Source organism: Mauremys mutica, chromosome 1 (assembly GCF_020497125.1).
Source record: "Mauremys mutica isolate MM-2020 ecotype Southern chromosome 1, ASM2049712v1, whole genome shotgun sequence".
Lineage (NCBI taxonomy): Eukaryota > Metazoa > Chordata > Testudines > Geoemydidae > Mauremys > Mauremys mutica.
The window spans coordinates 120,524,418-120,552,024 of record NC_059072.1 but is presented as its reverse complement, the minus strand read 5'-3'; the positions used below and the strand labels follow the sequence as shown (position 1 = coordinate 120,552,024).

At 40.2% G+C, this 27,607-nt stretch overlaps 1 protein-coding gene across 8 annotated transcripts in view; it reads right to left on the bottom strand.

Moving 5' to 3' along the window:
- The window catches only part of SOX5 (SRY-box transcription factor 5), a 918,538-nt gene that overhangs the window by 190,648 nt on the left and 700,283 nt on the right, over positions 1–27,607 (bottom strand). For all 8 annotated transcript variants that reach the window (XM_044993181.1, XM_044993219.1, XM_044993236.1 and 5 more), the window contains 2 exons: positions 16,304–16,390; positions 921–1,093 (listed from right to left, as the gene is read on the bottom strand). In XM_044993181.1, the coding sequence (XP_044849116.1) occupies positions 921–1,093; positions 16,304–16,390 (260 nt within the window). The remainder of the gene's footprint in view (positions 1–920; positions 1,094–16,303; positions 16,391–27,607) is intronic.

The window sequence follows — 27,607 nt, the reverse complement described above, 5'->3', positions numbered from 1 at the left end:
AGAAAGAACTGTAATTGATCAGACATTCAAATAAATGCACTGTTTTCCCATGTTTACAGGAAATACATTCAAGAAATAACATATGGAATGTCTAACCCATCAAATAAATTCAAATCTGTTTACTTCAAGATGCAGAATTCTAGAGCTAGACACACACCCAAGACAGTGTATCTGGATAACAGCACTCAGCACACACTTATGGCACAATTTAAGCCAGGTTTCTGTTTGTCCTCAATTTTTGTCTACACAAAGCTGGGCAGACACATACATGTGCCGTCACTTTTGTGAAAATTTGTACTTAGAAAAAGTATTGGGAAAAGAGATGGTTTTGCATGCAAATTCTAACATATGCATATATGGATAAGTGTGAATACATATTTGTGCCTGCAAAGGGTAAATGCGTGTATTTGTGAGGGCTGAAAATCAGTCTCTTAAATGGGGAAGAAAAGTATTACACTGGTTCACTGGTTTATATTTTATATATTCCTCATTCATTTTTTTTCAAACTTCACAAACTGCACTTTCTGGTGGCACTGCACTATCTAAAGGCCACATTTTGCTCTGTTATGCACAACCAACCTCATTGACTTCAAGTGACCATTGGCACAGGCATATTCTGCAGGGCTGAATTTGTGTTTTTATTTGCACTCCTAAAACAAAACAATATTTTGAGTTTGTCTCCCCAAATAGTGGGATAATTATTTGAAAAGTAGAAAACCCACCATTTTTTAACACTACGAAAAATAAAATAATGCTTCGATATATTTTTGCCCAATGTTCCACACCCCAAAACAAAAGAAAAAATTAATTCTGGGCTAAGAACAATCTTGAGAAATTTCAGCCCTCAAAGATAAGCTATTGGAAAGTTAAACATCAATGAATAGGAGTTTAGAATGAGATTCGCTATAATAATCACTCACCTGTTCCTGTTGCTGCTTAGCCAGCTCCATTTGCTGGCGTTGTTTCTCAATTTGTGATGCAGCCAGTTTCTTCTGTTCATCATGAGCTGCCAGCAGCTGCTCACGCAAACTGGTCAGTTGATTGATCATACCCATAAGCTGCCTTTCTTTCTCAGCTAGGCTTTCTGGAGTCCCTGGGCATTACAGAGTGACAAAAGGTAAAGGAAAGAGAGAGAAATGAGAGCTGGGTAATTTTTAAATGGCAGTCTCAGTATAAACAGAATTTCAGTACAGTATATGCAAAATCACAACACATATTGCAATGCATTGCTCTGGAACAACTAGGGACATACTCTTCACAGAAAAATGAGACAGGGAGGATGATTAAGGCACCATTCAATTCCCTGCTCTACCACTATTTTCATGTGTAACTGAGGAAGTCACTTATTTATTCTCTCTGTGCCTCAGTTACCCATCTGTAAAACTGGGATTAATAATAATTCCTTTCCCTGCTCGCCCCGCTTTTCTTTCAGTAGCCTGTTTAGTAGAGTGGATAGAAACATGGAGAAACAGTTTTGTGAAAACTTTCAAAGTTGCTTACATTTCACAGGGTTCACAACCAACTGTTTTGAAAATGTTTCTGTCAAAACTGGATATCCACATTTTCTGTTTCCAGAAAACCCGCTCCCCTGTGAGGTAGGTATTATCATCCCCATTGTACAATTGGGCATGCTGAAGAACAGAAATCTTATGCACATTAGATTTTCTCCTTTTTCTCTTTAGTATCCCAGGGCAGGCCAGCTGCCAGCATTCTAGCTGCCATGTCGCCCAGCTCTGCTCTGATCAGGGTTAGATAATACAGTGGTTAAATGCCAATAGCTGCTACCAGGGTTGCTACCACTGATGAGAATTTTTTAAAGTCTAGTGTAGAGTAGAAATAGCTAAGAGGTTGTGCCACGTCCCATCATTAACCCAACTTGCTCGCTATGTTATTTTACAAACACCAGATTTCTATTATCTACAAGTGCACTAGAAATATATTCTGCTCATGCTTTCCCAGAAATAGGCACCGATTACCACCATCCCAATTTTTTTTCTCCACAGCAGGTTTCTTTCCACCCAGAAAGGAATGAGAGGGGATCTGGGGACAGTGTAGTAAGAACCCCACAAATCGGAGAGAAATCAAAATGTATTAATCAAAAACTATGTACAACAATGGCACCTTTGCCATGAATTGAAAAGATGATCAATTAAATAATAAAATATACTCACAGATAATCTACCAGCACCCACCAACACAACACAACCCTGGCAAAGGTCCCCTCCCTTACAGAAATCAGAGCCCATGAAGTTCTTTCCCAAAACACTTGAGGAAATGGATAAGCCTTCTGTCTAGATATCTCCTCTTAAAATAGTCTGCTTTTGGGACAGCCCTGCCACACAAACCCCTCTCAAATATGAGAAGTGTTCTGCTGCCAATGTCACCAACGCTCTCCAATTCAACAAAAGAAAAACTGGCGACTACACTAACCATGCTCATAGCCAACTATCCGTCAGACATGAAAAGAGCTACGGGTAATAGCTCATTTAGTCCACCCCCCCCCCCCCGCCAGTGCAGGAATCTTCCCTACAATATATTTACCAGCACTTTCTGGATTGGATTTCACAGATTCATAGATTGTTTAGCTCAGAAGGGACCTTGTGATCCTCTTGCCTGAGCTCCTGTATAGCACAGGCCAAAGAATTTCCTCAAAATAAGTCACAGAAGAAAAACATCCAATCTTGATTTAAAAAATATTTCAGTGATGGAGAATCCACCATGACCCTCTTGGTAAATTGTTCCAATGGTTAATTACTCTCACTGTTAAAAAATTACACATTACTTCCAGTCTGGATTTGTCTAGCTTCAACTTCCAGCCATTAGATCGTGTTATACCTGTCTCTGCTGGATTGAAGAGCCTGTTATTAAACACTTGTTCCCCATGTAGGTATTAATAAGTAATCAAGTCACCCCTTAACTTTCTCTTTGTTAAACTAAATAGATTGAGCTCCTTGAATCTGTCACTACAAGGCATGTTTTCTAATCCTTTAATCATTCTTGTGGCTCTTCTCTGAACTCTCTCAAGTTTATCAACATCCTTTTTGCATTGTGGTCACCAGAACTGGACACGGTATTCCTCTCTTAAATGGTGAGTCATCTACTGCTTCCTTTGAAAGATGATTCCAAAATCTAATACGTGTCACCATTAGAGATATTTTTGTGATATTTAGCTTAATTTAAATTCATTTATTTTCATCCCAGCAACACTCTCAGCAACACTCCTTCATTCCACTTTAACCAATTCCAAATATTTTAAGTACTTGTAGACAGTTACATGTATCTGGGAAAATACATAGGGTCAGACTTTTGGTATAAAAGTAATAACACTTGATTGAACTTCCTACTAAAACCCCATAATAAAAGAGAGACCTATGGGAAAATATTCTCACTATTGATCAGAGAATATTTACTAACATTATCAAAAGATCCATGGGGGTATGCTGCAAACTTGAGAGATGCAATGAAACAGAAACTATAGAACTTTTTTAAAGTTCTGTTTAAACTTGTGAGAAAGTATATTACCGTAAGCTCCCATTCTAAGAGTGGGGGAGTAAACACTTTTAAGTTACAATTTTCACTTCAAGCATCAGGGACAAAGCACTAGTTTAAGTCATGGATTTGCCACTGGACATGCAATTAGTTAGAAGTGTCTATTACAACTCCCCCCATTTCCTAGCTGTTTGGGTTTTTTTTGTGGGGGGGGGGGAATGTGCAGGGTTTTCTAAGTGATACAAATTAAATGATCCTAAAGGACTATTCTTGCCCAGTGATCTTAGCTGGAAAGAAACATTTAATATTTTGTATCACTGAAAAGAGTAATCTAATAATTATTATTTGATTTACATGGAGCTGGTTGAACACTGAAAAAAGTATTTGCAAATATTTTATTCTAAATATTTACTGAGGGGGTGGGTGTATGTGTGGATTTGGCCAGTTCTAAGCTAGGGACAGGCAAGAACAAATATTTGTCAAATAATTTATTTTAAAAATATAGTGATATTTGTCAAAGACAGTCAACTAATATGATTTGATCAAGTAATATGAATTTATACTATGCCTTTCATTTGAGGATCTCAAAGAACTCAGAAAACATTAATAAATCCCACAACAACTCTTAGAAGTAGAGAAGTATTTCATGTGTGTAAATTGAGAGAAGTCATATGGTTAGATAATGGCAGAACTAGGAAGAGAACCCAGGAGTTCTGACACCCGGTTCTGTATTCTAAGCCCAGATCACGTTGCCTAAGAGAGACAAAACACTCATCACACTGGCACTAATAGAGACAGTTGCCTAATTTCAGACATCTAAACTTTTCCAAACTGTCTCTTAATCTTATTAATCCATTCATGAGCAAGAAATCTCTCCCAAAGAGAAATTGACAGCTTTATTCAAGTTGCAGAAGCACAGGTAAATTAGAGATGGGTTCAGAGCTTGGTTTAGACATATTTCACACTGACCATCTAACCATTGTCAAAGACATATTTTGGTCACTACCGATATGTATTCAACAAAATCAACTTTTTCTGTGCACTATGTATTCATCTCTGGGTACTGCACAGAGTTATAACAACTGTTCGTCTACTTTTAAAACAAATAAGTGCTGAATATAATGCTGGCTTTAAAAACTGATCCTCATGCTCATCATAATTATCGCTCAGAATTAAAGAGCAAGTAGAAATGCTATCTGGTCAAGAATAAGGCCTGATTTAAGAGAAAATAGCCCTTAAAATTCTAACTGGTTTTAAAATTGATTCTACTACCTCATTTTAAAATTAGCTGGAGTTGTAGTATAAACCAGGCTCCAGATGGCCTGAACTGCTGCTATTAAACCAATCTCAAAACCCAACTGAAAGTGGTTATGTAAGTGGATGTAACAACTCAAAAACATATTCCCTTCATGTACATGCCTGTTCTGCTGATCATGCAAAAAGCATGTAAGTAGAAAAGGTGACACTTTGTCCTATTTGCGACTATCTACTCCTTAAAATGCAACATGAGGAGGTTCAGATATTAACCACCATGCACATGACTGTTGGCTTGTCACTAAATATGATTTCAGTTTTTAGAGATTTTTTAAATTTACCTTAATATTATCTCTCACTATGTTACCAACTATGCAATGAAAGACACTGTAGCGGCAACTGCAAAGTCATGCAACTCTTCAGAATGTTTACAAAAAGCTCTCACTATAGCTAACATCAGTGAAGCTGGTAGCAATGTTGGGAACCCTACTGTGGATAGGTTGTTGGCCCCAGCAGCCACTTCCAGCAGCTTGCCTATTAAACTTGCTCAGAGCTAGTCCTGTTGATAATTGACTTTAAAATGGCTCTGGCTGTTGGAGACAAGTCTATACTATTCATATACTCTTCACATGATTTCAGTGCTTTAAGTCTACACCATGGTGTAGCGATTAAAAAATGGAACAGCCCATTGTGGCAATGGACAAATTGACAATGAGTTAGACTATTTCATACAAGTATTGAAAAGGAAAAGGAAAAGGAAAGTGGGCTAACGATGACTGCCCTTAAAATGACACTAATTACCATCAAATCCGCAACAAACGCGCATTTCATGTTTAACAAAGCTTTTTAACCACCAGGCCACCTGCCGTTCAGGATATATTGCTCTAGGTGGACACACTGTTCTCATTGTTCCCTAGCACTGCAGTGGCACAACGTGGATTTTCCACCAGGAACTTTATCAAACAAGCCCACACACATATAGGCATCAAAGCAAACCCCAAGACTAGTTGCATTTATGAGTGAAGACGCTTTCCAGACCCCTCTGTTTATTCTCTACTGGCATGAAGGAAGGGACTGGGAACAAAACATAATTGTGGACACAGTCACAATGAGCACTCGTCCGCCAGAGCAGGCATCACTAATGGAGGATTAAGTTAATGCTATTCTGTAAGGTTAAATCTGTATTTCACACCAAACTGACACTGTCCACAATATTGTTTAGTAATAAAATTATTACACATTCTCAGCTCTGACTCACAGTCTGAGACTGGTGGTGGCAGTGACATTTTAATGTACATTAAAGCGAGGACACATATAAGACCAAGTAAGAGAAGAACCCGATCATATTCGCACAAAACCTAACAAGCAGAAAGTTGACAAATGGTTTTAGACACTCATAGCAGCAAAAAATATTTCATTTTAATTTCCTAGAAAGCACAACTCAGAAACTGGGATAACTATGACATTTATCTTTTGTCAAATAAGCCTTAGATGCTGATGGACAAGTGATCAGATTCCCCCCACCCCCACCAGACACCCTCTAAGACAAAAGGGATAGTGGCAAAACATTGCAGTATGGTTTTGTATAATCTCTGTGACGCTGTTAAATAACCAGGAACATTATCAATCAGAGGTACAGGGGAAAAAATAGTACAGACAGTTAAACTTATCCCCCGAGCCAGTTTACTATCAAAGTAATTACCTAAATAGCTTTTGAATTGTCAGTGTCTGTTTTTCAAAGAAAATCAAAGAAAACAATGCGCTAGTATAAAACCTGGCAAACATAATTACATTGTATTATGTTCATATCATAAAACATAGTTATTGTTTAAAAAAATAAAATCCTGTGTACACGGGGGAACAAATGGAAAAAAAATCCATTAAATGGGAATAGCCATTTTTTCAAGATGTTCTACATATCTCAAATAGTAGAACCTGTTTGGTTTGCTGTGATACAATGTAATAATACTTAGCTCATATAGTACAGAGCTCATGTTATCTTCAAAGCACTTTAAAACAATAACTAATTAATCCTCTCAAAGCCCCAGGCAGGCAGGTAAGCATTATTATCCCTTTTTAACACTTTTTTAAACATGGGGAAACTGAGGCACAAAGGTTAAGTGGCTTGTGTACGGTCACACTCAACTTTATGCACTGCAAGTAGTCTCATTGGTCAAAACCAGGCTCCAATGAAGTCAATGGCAAAACTCCCATTTAATTCAAGATTTCACCCATTGAATTAAATGGGAGTACTCACAGTTTGTCATGTTATGCACTTATGTAAACCTTTGTAGGTCAGGGCCTAATAATTTGGACACTATCTAAACAGAACTTTGAACACAGACCATACCTACACTATAAAACCAATCAAGTCAGGGAACCATGTTACAAACAGTTGTCCCTTACCCTTAACCTGGGCACAACGGCGGTAAAATAGTGTAGATGGAAACATACTTATATATAAACTAGTTAAATCCTTGGTGATGTCCAAGGATTTTTTTGCTTAGTTTTGTGATTTTTTTTTAGTGGAGATGGGCCTTTAATTTAGGCACAATGTTTTACAAACTTTAAAATAAAAAAAATATATATGAGGAGGAAGTTTATGAAATCCCACAATCCTTGCATGGCCTCAGCCCCCACCAGCATCAACAGGAGTTATGTCCAAGTCTGGATATAACTTCAGGATTGGACTTCATTTGAACAGACTTTTTTTCCTTGACATTTTTACACACACACACACGCACCCCAATTGCAGACCACTGTGTTTGTTGTTGTTGTTGTTGTTTTTTCAATTTAAACTTCCCTCTGCAGTGTTCGAAACCCAGACACAATGATACTGTGCTAAGCAACGGGAACTGGAAAGTGAAATGGATCAGCTGCCTAATTTCCTTCTCCACACTGAGTGAAATGCAAAACAAACTAACAGCATAAATTATGAAGTGTATATTTGATTTTTTGTTGTTTCCATTTCAGTAATCTTAGGTGTAGCTAGAAACACACCGGGATTTATTTTAAATATATGGGTCCAATTCTGTACTAATTTACACCCTATGCAAATCCATTGGAGCCAATGGGATTGCACTTGATATAAGTCATCTTCAGATTTGGTGCATTAATTTTATCTTGGTTATGTTCCCTTTAAAATCATAGTGTTAAAGCCTGGTAGTATTCATTTTAAATGGGAATATTCTCCCCTTGATCCACGCATGGAACTGCCATTGACGTCAACAGCAGTTCTGTATGTGGGGCAATGGGGAGTTTATGTTATGCTCTTTTAGGAAATGTACCCTGATAAACAGACATAGCTGGCTGGGGTAAGTATGGAATTTAAACATCTTTTTTCTGCCTTTGACCAGAAATTTTTAACATTTATTACCAGTCATTGATTAACCAAATTATTAATGCTATATCTCTGTTGTGTGTTTGTGAGTTTTGTGAGTGTGTGTTTGTACATGCATGCAAACCCCTGTATGCTTCCAACTCAATGCTATGGAAATAGCTACAATGAGTATTTATTGTGAGCTGGCATGATGATTTTCAAGCCAGTAACTCTTTAGGTTTGTCAGGACATAAAAATCTGAAAATTGGCATTTTCAACTAAGTATTTAAGCCAACTTCAGTACACAGTGGCCACCATTACTTTACAATGCATGTCTGAAATAGACAGCTACCTAGCTTGTTAAATTAATTGACTCCATACTGATATGTGAAATCAGCTTAATAGAAGGAAACTTTCTGATTGAGTTGTACTAGCTGAACCATAGCTTACAATAAGGAAAAAAAAAACCAACAGTTGTCTATCTACAGTTTTCTGTAATATATTTTCTTCTGTATTTTAACAAATAAATTATGTTCTTTTTGGAATAACAGCCTAGAAGTGAATATTCATCTTGATTTGAGCATGTGTACTGTCTGAAACTTTTAGCCTTCAAGGAAGATGGCTTGGAATGAACTAAAACATTTGATGAACAATAATCTTTATCTGTTACCCTCAAGAATGAATATTCTATAGGGGAAAAGCCATAGCCGCCTGCTCAGTAGTACATTCTGAAACAGACCAGTACATTACCTATTCTGCAATGCTAGAAATAAGTCCTCAGTGAATATTCAATATTGGCTGTCATAAAAGTTTTGGTACAGTAGGCTGCAAACAAAGCTTGGTATTTAACCAGGTTAGTTACTTACTGTCAAGGTTACAAAAAGAATAGACAACATTGTATTAGGACTACTTCTCAGCAGCTATTCATTGTTCCCCCATCCAGGCAACAGGCTGTAACTATGCTAGCTGGTTCATGTTTTGAATTTTATACAGCAGCAAAAGACAAACCCAGCATAAAATATATGTGTGTGTATATATATATGTGTGTGTGTATGTATGGGTTTGTGTGTGTGCATATATATATATATATATATATATATATATATATATATATATATATGTCACAAGGAAGTGTGTTTGTATATATATACACACACACACACACACATATATATATATGCTTCCTTTTGACTGGTAAATGTATCTCAGAACATTAATCTCTATCAACGCATCCATGAGGTACTTTTAACTCAAAGAGGACACTGGTTTTAGCCTTTTTTTTTTTTTAAGCCAACGCTCTGGATGATGTTTAAATGGAGGGGTTTGGCCTCCACATGGTCAAACAAAATAAAGCGATTGCTATTTGCTATTTAAATTAGTTCAATTTTAGACTATTTCCCCCTCTATTGATAACCCCACTTTTAAAAAAAAATAAAAGAGGAATTTGGTTAAGTAGGATTTGATTTTTTTAATGCTTATTCAGAGAAAAAGCTGAAATAGTCCAGTCCAGCTTGAAAGCAGCATTTTAACTACTTTGTCACAAAGGTCTCGATTTTAATATTTTTAGACATTTTAACAGTATCTCCTCCAATCCCATTTGGTGGCCTCCTCCCAAGACATTGTTGCCATTTCCATTTCTTGGACTAACCTCCACCTGCAGGGACAAATGAGAATAGCTCCCTCCAGTCACAGTGTCCATGTCAGTCTTGCAAATTTGCCTGAAAGCAAAACTGCGTTGGTGTGGCTTGATTGGCACTCTCTGTTTTTTTGCCGGCTGAGAGTATCACATGGTATTCTGATCAACCAACAGTATTTCTGCAGCTGCCAAGTTTGCCCTTAAAATTTAGGTTCCCCAGTGTGCCACTGGGCAGGTTCCCCACTCCAGCACTTTTGGAATATCAGCAAAGGACTAAAGCTCATTGTTAGCAAATTGCTACTATTAAAAAAAAAACAAAGTAAATGAACAGAGAGAAGATGATACCAAGTAGGTTGCAATAAATATTGAATTTATCATACTTAAGAAGCCAACCACCCCATGTATCTTATCTCCTCTACTTATGGCTCTCTCTCACTCTCCTTCTCTCTCCTATTCCAAATACAACACTTTCCATAAAAAAGAATACCACAGTTCCACATCTGACAGAAACATGCAAACATTTTTCAAACATAATTTGCAAATGCAAATTTACACAGCTATGAAGGGAATGCTCAGCTTTCACACATCTCCTGGGGATCTGTGCTTTATTAGTTAAAGGTTTAAACCCAGTTTTTGCCCAATGAATAATCCCCCCCTCCTTCTCCTTTCTCACATCTAAATGTGGAATACTTTTTTCTCTTGTCTTCAGTTTACAGATTATGAGATCCAACATGTCACTCACTGGATTACTGCTCATAACCTGAGCACTACCCCAAGCTTACTTGTCTTCAACTTGTCCAGTGTTACTTAAATGGAATTATCCGTCACAATCCATATACTGAATCTGCATAGCCCACTTATCTCAAGATTCTGTGTGTCACCTCACAGATTATCCATTTTAATCCATACATTGAATCTACATAACATATGTCTTTAATTCACGGCTCTGATGAGCTATAGTATCACTGAATGGATTATTTCTCTTAATCCATTATTGGCAGTCATAAGACTGTTCACTGAATATACCCCCATGCCCCGACTTCACTACACACAAGCAAGATTAAAGTCTTCATCAAACACACTTTTGTCATATATCAAACATAGTTTAATATAAATACCTGTACTGATATTTCATACAACATGGAACAGAGCTCTCTGCTTAAAAATAAATGTCTATGTCACATATATATGGGTTAGTGCATTAAGATTAGGCATGGTGGGTTAATCCTGCTCTCAACTACACTCATTTAAACCTAGGGTTACTCCATTGGAGTTGCCCTGCTTTCAAACGGGTGCAGTTGAGAGCCAAATTTGCCCCAATGACTCCTCATTTTTACATGAGGTGAAAAGAAGAGTTCACTAGAGTTGTTTGAGGACTATCCCGTGCAATAGAGAGGGCTTTAAAAAAAATGCAGATTCCGACTTGCCCAGACTTTCAGGCATGACAGTTCTTAAACAATGTCTTTAATTCTGCAAGTAAGCAAAGTCAGGAAGATTTTAAACAAAAGTCAGCTCAACCTTTTGTCTTGTAATTCCCTATACGGATTCAAAATTAGTTAAGCGGGGGACATATCAAAATATATTAACTCCTGGCAAACGGGAAATAAATTAGATTAACACAAAAGCCCTATGCATGCTAGGAAAGTTTTTCAAAGTTTTCTCACCATTGCTAATGACAGTTCAACCCAACTAGTATTAGCAACACTGGAAAACTTAGTGTGGAAGGGCCACTGAATGCTACCACTGTATCTGCTGAGAGCTGGTCTAATCAGGTGCTTGAAGGGGTTGCGTCAGCTGACACCTCCCTTTTACAATAGGACTTCCAACAATGCTAACACTGGTGGAACTGAAATACCATTAACAACAGCGGCACATTTTCTGGGTGTGGAAACAGTGGAACACAGCAATTCAGGATCTGCCATATTGCATCCTATATGCTGCCTCTGCTGTAGCCAATATTAATGCTATGGAGGAAGACAACCACTCTCACCTTATACTACATGGAAGCTAATGTGCTGTGCTGAACTGGGAGGAAATCAAACTCCTGTAGGTGATCAGTTTCAGCTCTGAAACTCATCCTGCTTCACTGTGCATTACCCATGACTAATCCAATGGGCTTTTCTGAACCCATTTGCAAAAACGGTGGATGTAGAAAGAATTTCTATTTAAACATATCTAACTAATTCAATACATATTTTAAAAGCTTTTAAGAACTTAATTACTTGGTGCTTTGAAAAGAATTAAAGGGCATCTTATATTGGAATATCATTTAGTGTATTAAGGATTGACTTGCTTTGAGCAGATTCAAAATTGTGTGACTTTCAAAATAAGCTTCCATCCTCAGGCTTTTACTTTTCTTCCACCCACTATTACTATATATCAGGGGCGGGCAAACTTATTGGTCTGAGGGCCACATTGGGTTTCAGAAATTGTATGGCCTGGCCCTGCCCCTATCTGACTCTCCCTCCCAACGGCCCCCCCGGACATCCGCCCCATCCAACTCCACCTCTCATTCCTGACTGCCCCCCCGGGGCCTCTTCCCCCATCCAACCACCCCTTCTCCCTGTCCCCTGACTGCCCCCCGCCGCCCCATCAACCCCCCCTCCTTCCTGACTGCCCCCCCCAGGACACCTGCCCCCATTCAACCGCCCTGTTCCCTGCCCTCTGACCCCCCTAACCTTATCCACACTGGTGCCCCCCTGACAACCATCCTGAACTCCCCTGCCCTCTATCCAACCCCCCCGATCCCTGCCCCATTACCGCGTTGCCTGGAGCACTGGCAGCTGGTGTCGCTACAGCCGCGCCGCCCAGCTGGAGCCAGCCATGCCGTCGCCACTGCACAGCACAGAGCACCGGGTCAGGCCAGGCTCTGCAGCTGCGCTGCCCCAGGAGCTCGCAGCCCTGCCACCCAAAGAAGGGGGAACAGCCGGGGAGGGGCCGGGGCAAGCCTCCCAGGCCAGGAGCTCAGGGGCCGGGCAGGAGGGGCCCGTGGGCCATAGTTTGTCCACCTCTGCTATATATCTATACAAACACACACAATATACAATGGATACACTTGTTTAATTCATTTTTTTGTATAGATATTACTGGTTCTGGAAGTTTCCCCCAATTTTAAATGTAGGTGATATCCTTGAAATGTGTATGAAACTGGATGAACTTTTCCAGAATACACACATACATTCACACCACAAGAATAAAACACTAATTTTCCCTTTTCTTTTATAATTGGACATATATGGATCCTTCCAGCTGATGATCTCAAAGTGAAACACAACTAATAATTAGGTCTCTGAGCACCCCCTGGAAGATGAGTAAGCATTGCTTCTCCCATTGTAAAGATGGGTAAATTGAGAAAGAGATATTAAAAGACTTGCTGAAAGTCACAGAACAAGTAAGCAGTAGAGTTGGGATTAGAACTGGGGAATCCTGATGTCGCTGGTGCTTGCTCTAGCTAATGCACATACTTCCCCACCTTTGGTAAAATATTACCATTTGTTTATTTAAAAGAAATAACAGGAACAGAAAATAAAGATTCTTGCTACAGTCTAATCTTCCTCTGATTTTTGCCTCTGCCAGAAGCTATAATTCAATGTTAATGACATAAATCCAGGCAATAACAATAAGCAACGTAGTGCTGAATCTGCAGCACACAACCCTGAAAAACTCCCCTGGATCTAATGAAAAACACAATGAAATTTTGAACATTTAAATGGAAAAAACTATTTGCTATACAAAATAGTTGGGCAAAACATCTTCAGTCCTGTACACTTTCCAGAATGTCCTAATAAAAAAGACACTATTTGAGAACGTGTTTCCAAATATCACTAATAGAGAATATTTTTTAAATGCAGTTGCCAAGCCAAATATATATCTACAGAATTTAAAAATTACAGTTGAAAAACTGTTAATAACCTCATGTTCACATAGCAGGGAAAAAACATTACTTCTTTCCAGTACAATGCCTGTGTGTGTGTGTATGTATAAAACAGCTCAACTTGCACACCTTTCATGTTGTCTCACTAAATACAGCTGCAATACCACTGACCTATTGTTTGCTAGTCGCTCATGGCTGGCGGTGGCATGAAAACCACATTCCTGGGCACTAAATAATCAGCCTGCATGACCCCCCACAAGAACCTGTAAGTCAAATTCATTTACCTCCAGAGAGCAACACGCTATTGTATCCTCCCTTCTTTCTAGCCACCTACAAACAATGCACAATAATTGCAACTGTCACGGCAGTCAGTAGGAAAAATAAACCAGCGCCTGTTTTCGCAGCTTACTGCCAAACCTGATCCAAACACCTAACAACCATGCCCCCAGCCATAGAACCACAGTTCCAGTAAAATGCATTGGCTGTGAGGCTTTGAACAAAGCTATGAAACAATAACTCAACTTGTGTTCAAAATATGAAATTTAAAAACAAAAGTTAAAGCAAATAAAACTCTTCTTTGAGGCTGTACGCTTTCTCCCCATCCTCCCCCTGCCCCCCCAGGCAAGACTGAAAGAGCTGTTGAATTTCTTTCGTGTTATCTTATAGTCGCTGCTGCTTTCATGTTTAACTTGTGAAGAGGAAAGAGAGGAAGGGAGAAAAAAGACTGCCCTCCAACAGAACAAGATCATAGGGATTTGGAAGAGACTGCCTTTTTAGTACAGAGCATGCTTCAGAGTCTTTACTCAGTCCGAAGAGAGTGGAGGATCATAGGGAGTAATTTTTTTAAAACTCCAGCATCTCAAGGGTTAAAGAAGTTCCAGAGAGCTTGCGGTTGCTGCTGCAGCAACACAACATCGAAAGCTGAAATGAAAGCCATCTATGGACCCTCAGCCTGAAACGCCTTAAAGATTAATGAATCAGTTTACACCACATCGTGGGGTTACTTAAATCATATACTTTTTTAATACGTACTAATCACACATAAACCAAGATATTAGCAATAGCCCTCTCTGGCCAATTGACTCACACATGTGAGGAAAGTGTGCTCAAGTGCATTTGTGTGTGCAAAGACTGAGTAAGGAATTCAAAATTTGGCCCACTTATAATAAGAGTAATATCTCAGGCTACTTGGTGCTGAAGTGCTGTGTTTGGTCATCGAGTTATCAAATAAGTGTATCAGATGCGTATATTTATTCTGGACTCATATGAGTTACAACCCCTAGCTAGGAAAGTTGGGGGGAGCAAATGGCATACTTTCTCTCTTGTGTAAGTCGGTGGACTGGAGCAAGCTAGTGCCGGTGGCTTATTTGTGACAAGCTGAAAGGAACATATGAATAAAACTCTAAGTTTTAATATAAACCTATGAATTATTCTCTAAGAGACTGCCTTTTAAGATTAGAGTAAATTGACAGCTTTTGTTTCAACATTTTACTAAGTGTTACTGTGCACTGTGAAACAGGTCCTTAAAACTGTCTGGAGTAAGTTTTTTGGAATTTGTCTGAATAAGGACTTCAGGGTTTGCCCCAATACGAGTAAAACAATGGCAGAAAACTAGGTCTATTAAAAATAAGTAGGGCTTAATTCTGATGTCACACCACTTTTACACTGGACTTTACATTGACTTTAATGGAGCTGCTCTGGATTTGCATTGATGTAAGTGGTGCAAGACATGTTCTAGTTCAAACAGGATTAAGAACATAAGAACGGCCATACTGGGTCCATCTAGCCCAGCATCCTGTCTTCCGACAGTGGCCAATGCCAGGTGCCCCAGAGGGAAGGGAATGAACAGAACAGGTAATCGCCAAGTGATCCATCCCCTATCACCCATTCTTAGCTTCTGGCAAACAGAGGCTAGGGATGCTATCCCTGTCCATCCTGGCTAATAGCCATTGATGGATCTATCCTTCATGAACTTATCTAAATCAATTTGGGGAAGTTCTATGTTATACTGGAGGTCAGATCAGAAGATCACAGTAGCTCCATCTGACTATCATGTAGGATGTGGGAGTCTCACACTGTTTTCTTTTAGGGGAACATCGTCTTCTTTGGAATTTACATCAAGTTTGACACACTTATTTTGAGCAGAAATACTTTTTATAAAAACAAACAATTACCGGTTTCCTAAAGTGACCTCACATATATAAAACGGGTAAATATCTTGGGAAAACAGAAGCTACTACTGCTGAATAATGGTCACATTTTGCATTTTCCTTCTACAGCAGGACTTTAAAGGAACATGCTTTACTACAAAAACTTTGCCCTTTCATCTATTGCACAATATTATCACCATCTGCACCAACAATAGCAAACATTTCTGATCTTCCGATTTCAGATGTGTAGTTCCTGCTGTAGATGGATGCTAAACACTATGTTAATATGCGAACTGTGAAAATCTCTGCTGGGTTTTATATGAATCCTATAATAGACTCCCCTTATATTGATAAAAACAGAATTAAAGATGGAACAAAAACCTTACATAAATGAAAGTGGCTTGTTCATTTAGGACATACCATGGTTTATTAAAAATCACACAGGGAGATTGTACACTGCCAACAAACAAAGAAATGAGAAACAAAACAAAAAACATGAAGAAGTTCCATAATGCTAATTAGATATACACGTTTTATTTTTGTTTCATTTTAACTCTGTAGGATCACAGTGACAATGTTACCTTTTATTTCTCCAAAGTTCCCTGATCCCATGGCAAGAAGCTTGTCTTTCCAGTCCTTTGATAGTAGCTTTTCAATACTGGGAGTTTCTGAGTGAAGGGAGAAAAAAAATGTAAGAAAATCAACATGACTGGCTCCACAATAGAACTCATTAAAAGTCTATCTGCTAAAAATAAGGCCAACCCTATTCTGGGCCCCAATTCGTAATGACTTCATCAACAAACTGATAAGAAGAAGGGGGGGGGGAGAGAATGTGTTTTGTCACCTGCTGTTTCAAAATCATTAGCTTTTTCCTCTTGTGGAACAAAGCCATAGTAATTCTGTATGACAATGGGCACATATAAACCTGCAATTCATTGTTTTTCAATTTAGTGAACAAGTTCCTGCTTATAATTGATGCTTGTCAATTTCAGGGTGTTAGTCTGAAGTCAAAAAAATAATTATGTTGAGAAAATGCAGAGTAAAAAAAAGGCAAAGAATTAGCTCCTAAATCTGCTACATGTAATTATGTCCCTCTGTGTGTTTACAATTACATCCACTTTATAATGTGTGTTTAAACATCGTGTGGTGGTAAGTACATCGTGGAAAGATTTTCCAGTAACACACACATATTCAGACATTGTAAATAATAATAATAAAAAGTTTGGAGTGATAAAAAGCTTTACAAAGACTGTAAAATCCAGAAATGGGGAGGTGGGGGGAAGCATTGCCTAGAATGGAAACCCATTATTTTCTTATTTCAGATTTCTATCACTTCCTTTTTATAATAAAATATATTTGTTCAATATTTTCAGGGGAAAATACACTGAGGGTGTGGATGCGGCCAATATTTATGTCTCTACCTCTTGCATTTTGACCTCTTTTTTGTGTGGAATTTTAATGCATAAGTAAATATAAATGCTAATAAAATTCAGAGAACATTAAACTCAGTTCCAAACAATGTAATTGTATATTCTTGTCAGCATTTAGATGGGTACACAATTACAATGGCTTTCAATCCCACGATTAGTACTGCATTCAGTTAGAAAATGGAGTGTACTAAAAGATAAGTGTCCCAGTATGCGCCATCTAAATAACAATACCCACACTTATTATCTGGATCTAAGACATATACTGCTATTCTCCACATTTGTGTTTATGTGTATTTGTATTTGTTCAGGCATTTGTTTACCCCCTACCAGGAGCATAAAAGGAGTACATGTTAACTTATCAAAGGGACCGTCTGGCCTAGGGACCATACAATTATTAGCAACTGGTTAATTTTCCCCACAGTAAAAAGCTTTATGAGGAGCCTTCATTATCTTGTTTGGCTAATTTTGCCAACCTTCTTGAGCCCCTATCTTAAAGCTCTCAGGAATCAGTGTCACAAAATCTGTGTGCAGTTTTCAATAAAACCATATCAAACGTTTCTTTCTCTCTCAAAATGCCAATAATATAATATTTTATTCTCTCTTTATAAAGGATTTATGGAAAATGAAAGTGAACCCAAAATCTTTTTTTCATAAACTAACAATATAATATAATATAATACAATATAATATAATCTCTCACACACACACCATGCCTAAATGTTCGGTCTCCAGTTTAATATTCAAAAAATATATAATTATAGGAATTCTGCTCTTTAAATGGTAGGGTGAATGAAGTTTTAGTCTAACTGTTTTGTAATAACAAGAACTACATTAATAAAAGATTTAATTACAAGCTCAAAAATTACAACTAGATCACGATGAAATAGCTATGAGAAGCTGCATGTTAACGTTATAACATTAATATTTCCATTCCTGAGTTCATGATAAGAAGATTCCACTGTGCTTTAAACACTTTTACAAATATTTCCAAAGTTTGTACTTTCCCAGTAAACACTTCATGAAGGAAACCATTTTTTAAAACATATCTTGAATAGGTCAAATAAACATTGCTGTTTTCTTTTTTCCTGTGTTTTTCAAAAATTCTTGAGTAGCATGTAAACAGGCCAGCGCCAATGCGGTATTTGCAATAGAGGACTGTCAGTCATTAAAAGCTAACAAACCTTTGCAAAGCAGGAATGCAGCAATAGAAATCCATTGTGAACTAACAATAGGCTACAGAACCTCCAGGCACCAAAAGTAGACCGTTTTACTTTTAAGTCTATTGTCAGCAAAGTCCATGACAAAGCTTTTCCCCTGCAGCTAGACAAAATATGCGCTGTAGTGTGCTAGCAAAGAAACAGAAGTCTTCTGTCTAACTTGGAGAGTTAAAGCAACAGTAGCCTGGTTTCTGAAGCCTACAGAACACTCCAGGTTCACTGCAGGCCCCTGTATTAACTACCAAGCAGAGACACAGCTCAGCTACACAGCAACGTAGTACAATTACCCTCCTTGTAACAAATAGTCCCTCCAAATGAATGGCCCCTTCATGACCGTGTTATTGGAAGGTGCTTGATCAGAAATCATAGTTAACTTTCTGCGCATAAACCAGGATAGGAGTGGCTGTGATTAACATCAATGCTATTCTTTTAGGGATTTTTTTTGTTTTGTTTTGTCAATAAAATTCTATTGACTGTAATGAAACAACTCATGTTACAAATTACTGTTCTTGCAACCTGACTCTACTGGTAATTCAGGAAGAGCTGCAACAAACAAGCTAAGAATAATGAATTCAATGGACAGCCATGTATCAATGACTGAATTTCTGCTAGAATGGTAAAGATCTCAGTAGGAAATTCATGATTAGGGATGTGAAAGGCCAAATGGCAAAATCCCAATAGTAACAATGCATCTGTTCATTAATGTGTAAATATGAGTAATATGAAAATTTAACACAATTATAATCCCCTCTGCAATGCTGATGGCGTAAAATAGATTGTTGTGATCTAATAAGTGTTTCCTCCGTTGAAATACTGTATGTTAACTATTTAAAATAACACTATATGGATTTTTTTGTTTAAGATACATGTAATCATGCTTAATTGATGTACTAAAGTAGTTTGAAACCTCTTTTGATTTGAACTGCAATTGTCACATGAGGCACTTTGACAGAATTTTACTATTTTTACAGCCTGCAAATATTTTTATTTAAAAAAAAAGAATACTATGATTTTAGAGACAATAGATGGCCATTCCCCATTCAAAAGGAAGAACTGAAAGTCTATATCAAATTATAGTTTGATTATATTGTGTTACACAGTAATGTAATATGGCCTGTTCATGTATTCTGAGTATTGTTTGTGAAAGGTTTACATATTGTATCTTTAAACAGATTAGAATTTATGTATTATATCCACTCTATAAAAACAGATTTGAAACAGATAAATATTAAAAAACATAATTGTCCTAAAAGCTACAACCATAGAAACTTTCACAAACTAAATAAAAGCCTAACACATTTTGTTGGGAGGAGCACATATACTGGGAAAAGAAATAACACAGTAAATTGTTTGCAAAACAGACATACGTTGTGCAATTTAGAAAGTTTACATATTTACATATGGGTACTCATGCAATGTGTACCAACCATAAAGCTAGACTCAGTCTAGTGATCTGAGCACATGACTGAGAACTGGCAACTGCTACTTCTAATCACTATTCTGACATGGATTCTCTTCATGGATTTGGGAAATCACTGAACAGCTTTACCTCATTTTCACCATCTGTAAAATGGGGATGATACTGTAACAATTTCTAGCCACCTAGTACAATTGCAGTCATGGACCCAGGACCTCATTATGCTAAGTGCTATACAAACACAGATGCTGGATATGCTATGCTGTATGCCATACTCATTCAGAACTTCTCAGTAACAGAGGCGATAGTGCTTAACTCTTCCTTCTTCAGTAACACAGGACTCATCTACTTGAGTTAAAAGAAAATCTCTGTTAACTATTACCAACATAGAACCTATGACACACAGAGCTAGCAGGGGTTCTCACACTGGGGGTTGGGACCCCTCAGAGGGTTGTGAGGTTATTACATGTGGGTTCGCGAGCTGCCACCCCAAACCCTGCTTTGTCTCCAGCATTTCTAATGGTATTATATATACAAAAAAGTGTTTTTAATTTATACAGGGGGGGGTTGGGGGGGTCGGACTCAGAGGTTTGCTATGTGAAAGGGATCACCAGTACAAAAGTTTGAGAACAACTGAGCTAAAATCACAAAAGACTTAGGCACCAAACTGCTTCTTTAGCTGCCTAAACCCCAGAATCAGGCCCCACTGGGATTAATAAAAATCGTATTCAGCTGTCATCAAACCCCACAGGTGCCTAAATTCACTTGGCACCAAAAGCTACCGAGGCACCACAGGTATAGTTTGGGGTGCAGGAGACACTGCCCTCCCCCAAACTGCAAACCTCGGGTAGGCGCAGAATTTGCCTCACCACCTGTAGTCCCATTGCCTGACTGGAGCTGCCTCTGCAAATACGTCAAACTACACCTACACTAGGCACCTATATTTTTGTACCTCTCACATGCACACAGCAGTCCGATGCCAGGTGTCAGACCCCTGAGCCCCAGAGTAATTCACAAAGACAGGCATTCCTCCACCTGACTTGTCTGTAGGTCCACATCCAGGAAACATGTTCAGAGCTCAACTATTGGATCAGGCCCCTGTAGGTGAGCTTACACAAAATGGATGGAAGGAGGACCACCTCTCTCCCTTTTAGCCCAGTGATTAAGATACTCACCTGGTTCAAATCCCTCCTCCACCTGAGGGGGAGAAGGGATTTGAACAGGGACCTCTTATGAGCATGCCCTAATCACACGGCTAAGGGATAGTCTGATGTGGGACTCCCTCAGTCTCTCTTGTTGAAGCTGTTTCACTGTGAATGAATAATTTAAGATGAGTCATTGGAGCAGGGGGACTGGAGGCAGGAGGATTCTTCCTAAAAGTGGGGAGGGGGGGAGCACAAGGCCCCACCCCCTCCTTGGCATCCTTGGCACCACCCCCGCCCTTCCTCTTCCTCCTACCCCCACCCCCCGGCCAAGCCGGAGCCAGGTTAGGGAGCCTGGGGCAGGTGGAGGATGTGTGGCTCTTATCTTGATCCGGCTCCAGCTTCTAGCCTGGTGGCAGGGTCTCGGGGGCCGAAGAGCCGCAGCCGGGCCATGGTAAGAGCCACCCAGGAAGCTGTGGGGAGCTGAGGACCCTCTATCTGGCCTAGGCCAGGGGCTGGGGGCGGGTGAGGGACACACGGGCTGGGGACTGCTCTCGGGTCCTCCCGTCCCAGGTAGATGGAAGGTCTGTGCCTGGGCTCCCTGGGCCGTTCTTACCCAGGCTGGGCTCCAGCTTCCGGGAGGAAGAGGAGGAGCAGGGGGCTGGGCCCTGTGGCAAAAAGCGGGAGGGCCATGGCCCTTTGCCTCCCCTTTTCCCAGCACCCCCTGCTGAAAATGTCTCCCGCTTTGCAGGTGAGTACTCCACCCATTGGGCTATAGACTCATTGCACACTCCGTCTCCTTGTCCTACTGATTCTTTCATTATTTATGTTATTTACGTTATGAGGGAGCACCTCTCCATCGGGCTTCTGGGAAAAACAGCATAGGCACCTAACACCAAGAGAGGGGTTGCAGCAGCGAATCCCAGAGCAAAGGGACATGCCTCCCTGCAGCCCACACTTAAGTACCTATCTCTGTGAGAGGGATGAGGCTGAGCATCTCCCACTGGCTAGCTTAGGTGAAAAGCCACCTGGCATCCTGGCTTTTGTGAACTTTGTTCTGAAGTGCCTCTCTCCCCCCATTCATTGTATAGGGAGCCTAACTCAGACTTTGTGAATCCCAATGATTTTCTAGACATCTAAGTTCCATTGTGAATCTAGCCTTTAGAACACTAGTTCTGGTTCTATCTAGTAGATAGCAGTGATACACATACAGAATAGTCAGGATATTATAATATTTACTCACAGGGGTGTTGTGAAGTTAATACTTGCAAAGGTTCTCAATGATTAAAAGCACTCCATTAATGCTAAGTGTTATGGAGAATTATGGCTAGGGCAGGGGAAGAGAAAGAGAACAAAACATGGGAAGAATAACAGAAATTGTAAAATAAATAGTGGCAAAAGAGAAGAACGTGGATGAACAGAGTTCTTTGACCTGAAATTCAGATTAATTCACAGCAATTATTTTTTTTTCCTGGTTGTATGTTTATCAGTCATTGTGTCCTTCGTAATATATTTACACAGCATTTTGTTTTCCCTTTTTTCACCCTTGCCTCTTTTGCTTGCATATGCTGCTTCGCATCAATGCCTATGGCAATACCCAATGGTGAATGGCCCTCCAACTGTGCCAGCCATTGTTACAGCAGCATACTGGCTCTTCAGTTCATGTTCATTCCCAAGAACTCTCCCTCCTTTCCCCCCTTGGTGCCAAACACTCTCAAGACTGACTCCCTCAGATGGAACAATGAGATCTGGAGACTCACGCCAGCATCCAGTAATTCTCAAATGGAGCTGCAGTGCCAGAAATAAAACCACATTCTCTCCAGTGCAGTAGGGTCTATAAACCAGTCCAATTTGTGTATGTATCTACACACACACACACACGTTTGTGTAGGTGAGCATGTGTATATGTTAAGCTTCTCTGAAAGTATTAAAAAAATAAAGGACTTAAGTAAATGAAAACGACCTTTGTAAACCAATTTCTTGTGGGCTAACCATGCATAACATAATACCTGTTCTTGGTTTACTTAAGCTTTAACTGTGCTTCATGGACATATTTGTTCCAAATCCCTCATTTACGAAACTGGTTTCATTGTGAGAAAGGAATTGAGTTCTAAGGCCTAGTTTACGCTAGAAAGTTGTACTAACACTCATTATTTTCAGCACAGCCTGGAGTGCAGCATCCACGACTAATTTTGTCTCTTACTGACAAAACTCTCCACATTTTCCAACTTACTTATTCCTCTTTTGGAGTGACCTAAACCTCCAGCTATTATAGTTCTATCAGCATAGTGTCAATGTGAATGCACGGATACCATAAGCAGTCCTCCAGCTGCAATCCCACAATGCAACATTCCCTTCAGGAGTGACCTGTCTGGAAGCACTTTTCAACTCCATTGTCCAGGGGTCACAAAGCCCACCAGTAAGGTCTTCACAGCCATATCTGTTGCTGTTACCTGCTAATTATTTGCTGACAGCATGGCTCCTTGCTCTCAGTCCTGTGCTGCTGCTTGGTTCAAGGAGGAGATGCTCGATTTCCTTGCAGTATTGGGAGAGGCAGGGGTGGCTCTAGACATTTCACCGCCCCAAGCACGGTGGCATGCCACGAGGGGCGCTCTGCCGGTCGCCGGTCCTGCAGCTCCGGTGGACCTCCCGCAGACACGCCTGCAGGAGGTCCACCGAAGCCGCGGGACCAGCGGACCCTCCGCAGGCATGCCGCCAAAGGCTGCCTGCCTGCCGCCCTCCCAGTGACTGGCAGAGCGCCCCCCACAGCATGCCGCCCCAAGCACGCACTTGGCGTGCTGGGGCCTGGAGCCTCCCCTGGGGAGAGGAGTGTGTGCAGGCTCAACTGCAGCACTCCCATAGGAACAAGACTATTTACAGTGACAAGGCAAAGGAAATAGCAAAACTCAAAACTTCCAAAGAGAAGTCCCAGGACTGTGCAAAGGGAAAGGAGCTGAGGCAGGACCATCAGAAGGTGAAAGAGAACAATGAGTTCCAGAGCTCCCCACGTGACCTGTGTCTTTTATAACCAGCTGGCTGCTATATTCACCAGGGACACTATCATTTCCCCTGTAACCACTGTGAACAATTCATGTCCAGGAGAGGAAGAATAAGCCCCTGTGGAGCAGTGGATGAGGGGGCGTGTCTGGCACTGGCCAGCAAGTGGACAACAAGGTGGAGTAAAGAATGGTGTCCAACATCCGGCTGGACCCCCAGATAGTCTGAATGTCTCATGCCGATAAAGGTCATCCCTGGAAGAGGGAGAATCTGGGAAGGCATTAAAGAAACTACAGTGTAAGCTGATATACCCTAACTCTTGGCAATGTGTGTCTCTGTGTTTGCATTGCCTGGAAAGAGCTGATGGAGAACATGGTGTGAACCCATATATCCTTTCCTTCTAATCTAGCTGTAAACACACTCTGCCATCTATCCACCATTTCTCCACCCCATGTCCATCTGCACACCATCATACCAACACCCTCCAGCAAGTATTCTTTCATAAGCATTCTCAATGCATCAGTGAACAAGGCAGTATTAACTATGAATAGTTTGTGCATTTTTTTTTATATGGAGATATACCTATCTCATAGAGCTGGAAGAGACCCCAAACGGTCATCGAGTCCAGCCCCCTGCCTTCACTAGCAGGACCAACTACTGATTTTTTTGCCCCAAATCCCTAAGTGGACCCCTCAAGGATTGAACTCACAACCTTGGGATTCGCAGGCTCATGCTCAAACCGCTGAGCTATCCCTCCCCACAAAAATATATATGGAGATATACATATCTGATAGAACTGGAAGGGACCTTGAACGGTCATTGAGTCCAGTCCCCTGCCTTCACTAGTAGGACCAAGTACTGTCCCTGACAGATTTTTTTTGCGAATTCACAACCCTGGGTTTAGCAGGGCAATGCTCAAACCACTGAGTTATCCCTCCCCTGTAAATTGTTATCATGGGGTTACATGAACATACAGCATTTGCATACCCACATACGTGGTCCTCTAACAACCAAACAGTGCTTTTAAGGCATTACATGCAGCTTTGTAAGACACCATAGATCACAAACAGACACATATCCAGTGCACTGAGGTTTGGAAATTCAAGATCACACATTTCCTCTTACAGTCAAGGTAGCACTGTCCCCTGATATGTAGGCATCATGAAATGTATCCACAAAGATATACATAGCACAACTGGCACAGGGGGAGAGATACTGAATATAAAAAAAAAAATCAGGATGGCGCGCACACACACACACAGCAGCCACGCAATTGCACACTGTAGCATGTACAGTAGTATGGATGAAACAGTCTGTTAATTTTTACACACAGCTTTTGGTCTGTGGACACAATTCCACAAAAGATTGTTAACACAGAGCATTTACGATTTTCCCAGAAACTACAAGGCAGAGATACTTTGATCAGCCCACCATAGTATGCATGACCCTACTCCACACCAGGTCCACTGGGAGGATCATCACAGAAAACTGTACGGCTACATATGTCCCCAGGTGGCTTTCAGACTTCATAAACAGCTCCCTTCTCTGGCAGGATCATACCTCTCCACCCCTGCTCCTTGAGACACCAACCTCTCCACAATCCTTTTGAGTCAGTTCCCACTGCGCTCTGTTCCCTGAGCTTTTGTCTACTGGAGTAAAGAGAACTGTTTTGATTGTAAGTCTTGTCATCTGTGATGCACTGACATCCAGCTTCTTGTTGCATTTTTTCCATACATAGTTATGGGTTGTAGTTAGTAAAGGCAAAATCATCTGTAAGTTGCTAGCTCTTTTTTTTTTTTGATGGCTGGCATGTTGATAAAATACATGTCTGAACATTGAGGTATCTTTATTGTGATTTCTGGCATTGTAGTGCTGCCTATAGTGCTAAAAAGTAATTCACATAGCCAAAAATGGTCCCACAGATCAATAAAAACATTGAACGAGTATTTAAAAGTCAGCTATCCAGCATACTACAGAAGCAATTGCTTCTGTTCAATCTAGAAATACTCCAGCGGTCCTTTTACTATTGTTCACATATATGCATATGCAAGTCTCCCACAATTCAATCAAATATTCCTTAAAATTATCTTAATTCATTCCAAAAAATGGTGAAAGCAGTGTACAAATACAATACACCACCAGTTACTATACAAATGATCACATTTTCAGGCTATCGCCACTGTCAAAGTACCTCCCCTGAAGTGTTCTGGCAGTGGTACTGTTAACCAACTTACTTTCAGGTTGTTTTAGTTCAGCAGACAGCCTGGCCACTCACTCATCCCCACTGGCAATAGGGGTCTCACCCTATGCAATGTTAAGTGTGCAGCAATAAATGTTGGGATATTCTTCTTGCTGAGATTGAGCTTTGTCAGGAGACATCTCCACTTGCCCTTCAGTTTTCCACAGGCACACTTCACATTCATTCTGCAGGTACTCAGGCAACAATTAAACCTTTCCTTGCATCTGTGCAGTTTCCTAGTATCTGGCTTCACAAAAGGCCCTGCTTTCAGACTGTCAATAAGTTGAGCGTTTCTAGAAATCTGGTTGTCATGGACTTTTCTGGACCAGACAATATATTTGTTAGTAATACACCCACAATGATCCACCAAGGCCTGCCTAGCCACTAAGACCACCCCTCCCTTTTGGTTTATATCATCACAGGCTAGGGGACAAGGGTCCTAATTATCACTCCAGCAGAGTTAGGGAAGCCCTGCTCCTTGAATCCATCTATTATTTCCTGCACTTGACCTTATCCTGACAGAACTCATTTTATCTCCTTGCAGACCCCCGCCAAGTTTTCCAACACCAAATTGACTACTCCCTGACAGCACTCCACATTTCAACCTTCCACATGACCACTGCCACTCCTTTCACCACTGCAAGGGCAGGTTCCATCTTGACGTTCCTGTGCTGCAGGACAGTAGTGCATTCGATACACCGCTCTTAGGAGTGTAGCCTTCTGCAAGCGAAAATTCTGGAGTCACTATTGGCTATTCGATGTTTGCAGAACGATCAGGTCCCGTTGCTCAGTGGATGGCCCCCAAACCACCACTCTTACTGAGTGCAGTTATTCTGTGTAGCACAGCTGTAACAGTGTAGCCTCTGCCTTCACTGTTCAGTCATCCTCAGTTGAATCTCTTTGAGTGCCGTGTCCTTGCACACACAGCAAGATGTCCTTACAATGTAGGAAGGAGCTGTGTTTCTCGCTGCTACATCCATGTTAGTAGCAGCAAGTTCTCAAATGGAATAATTTTCCACAAGACAGCATGCCTGAAGACAGCATGAAAGACACTAGGATGCCTACCTACAGTGCAACACGATTTTTGCCAATACAGCTTCATGCCGTGTGGGCAGAATGTACCAACATAAGCATCTGAGTATGAACGTACTCCACTGATATCGTTTTGTGGTTGGCTCTATGCCAACAGAACTTCTACTGGTACACCTCTCTACTGTAGACAAAGACTAAAGTGCCCCCAAAAATATATAAATGGCATAAAAAGATAAAGAGGAAGCATGTTACCTGCCTATTAACCCAACAAGGTGTCTAATTCTTCAGAGATATTTATTTAAAAAAATTAAATTAATAAAATGAATCTCCATTTCGGTCTACAAAACGATATAAATAAATAACACAAAACAACGAATTTTCAGTATTATACATCTATATAAAGTTTAAGAC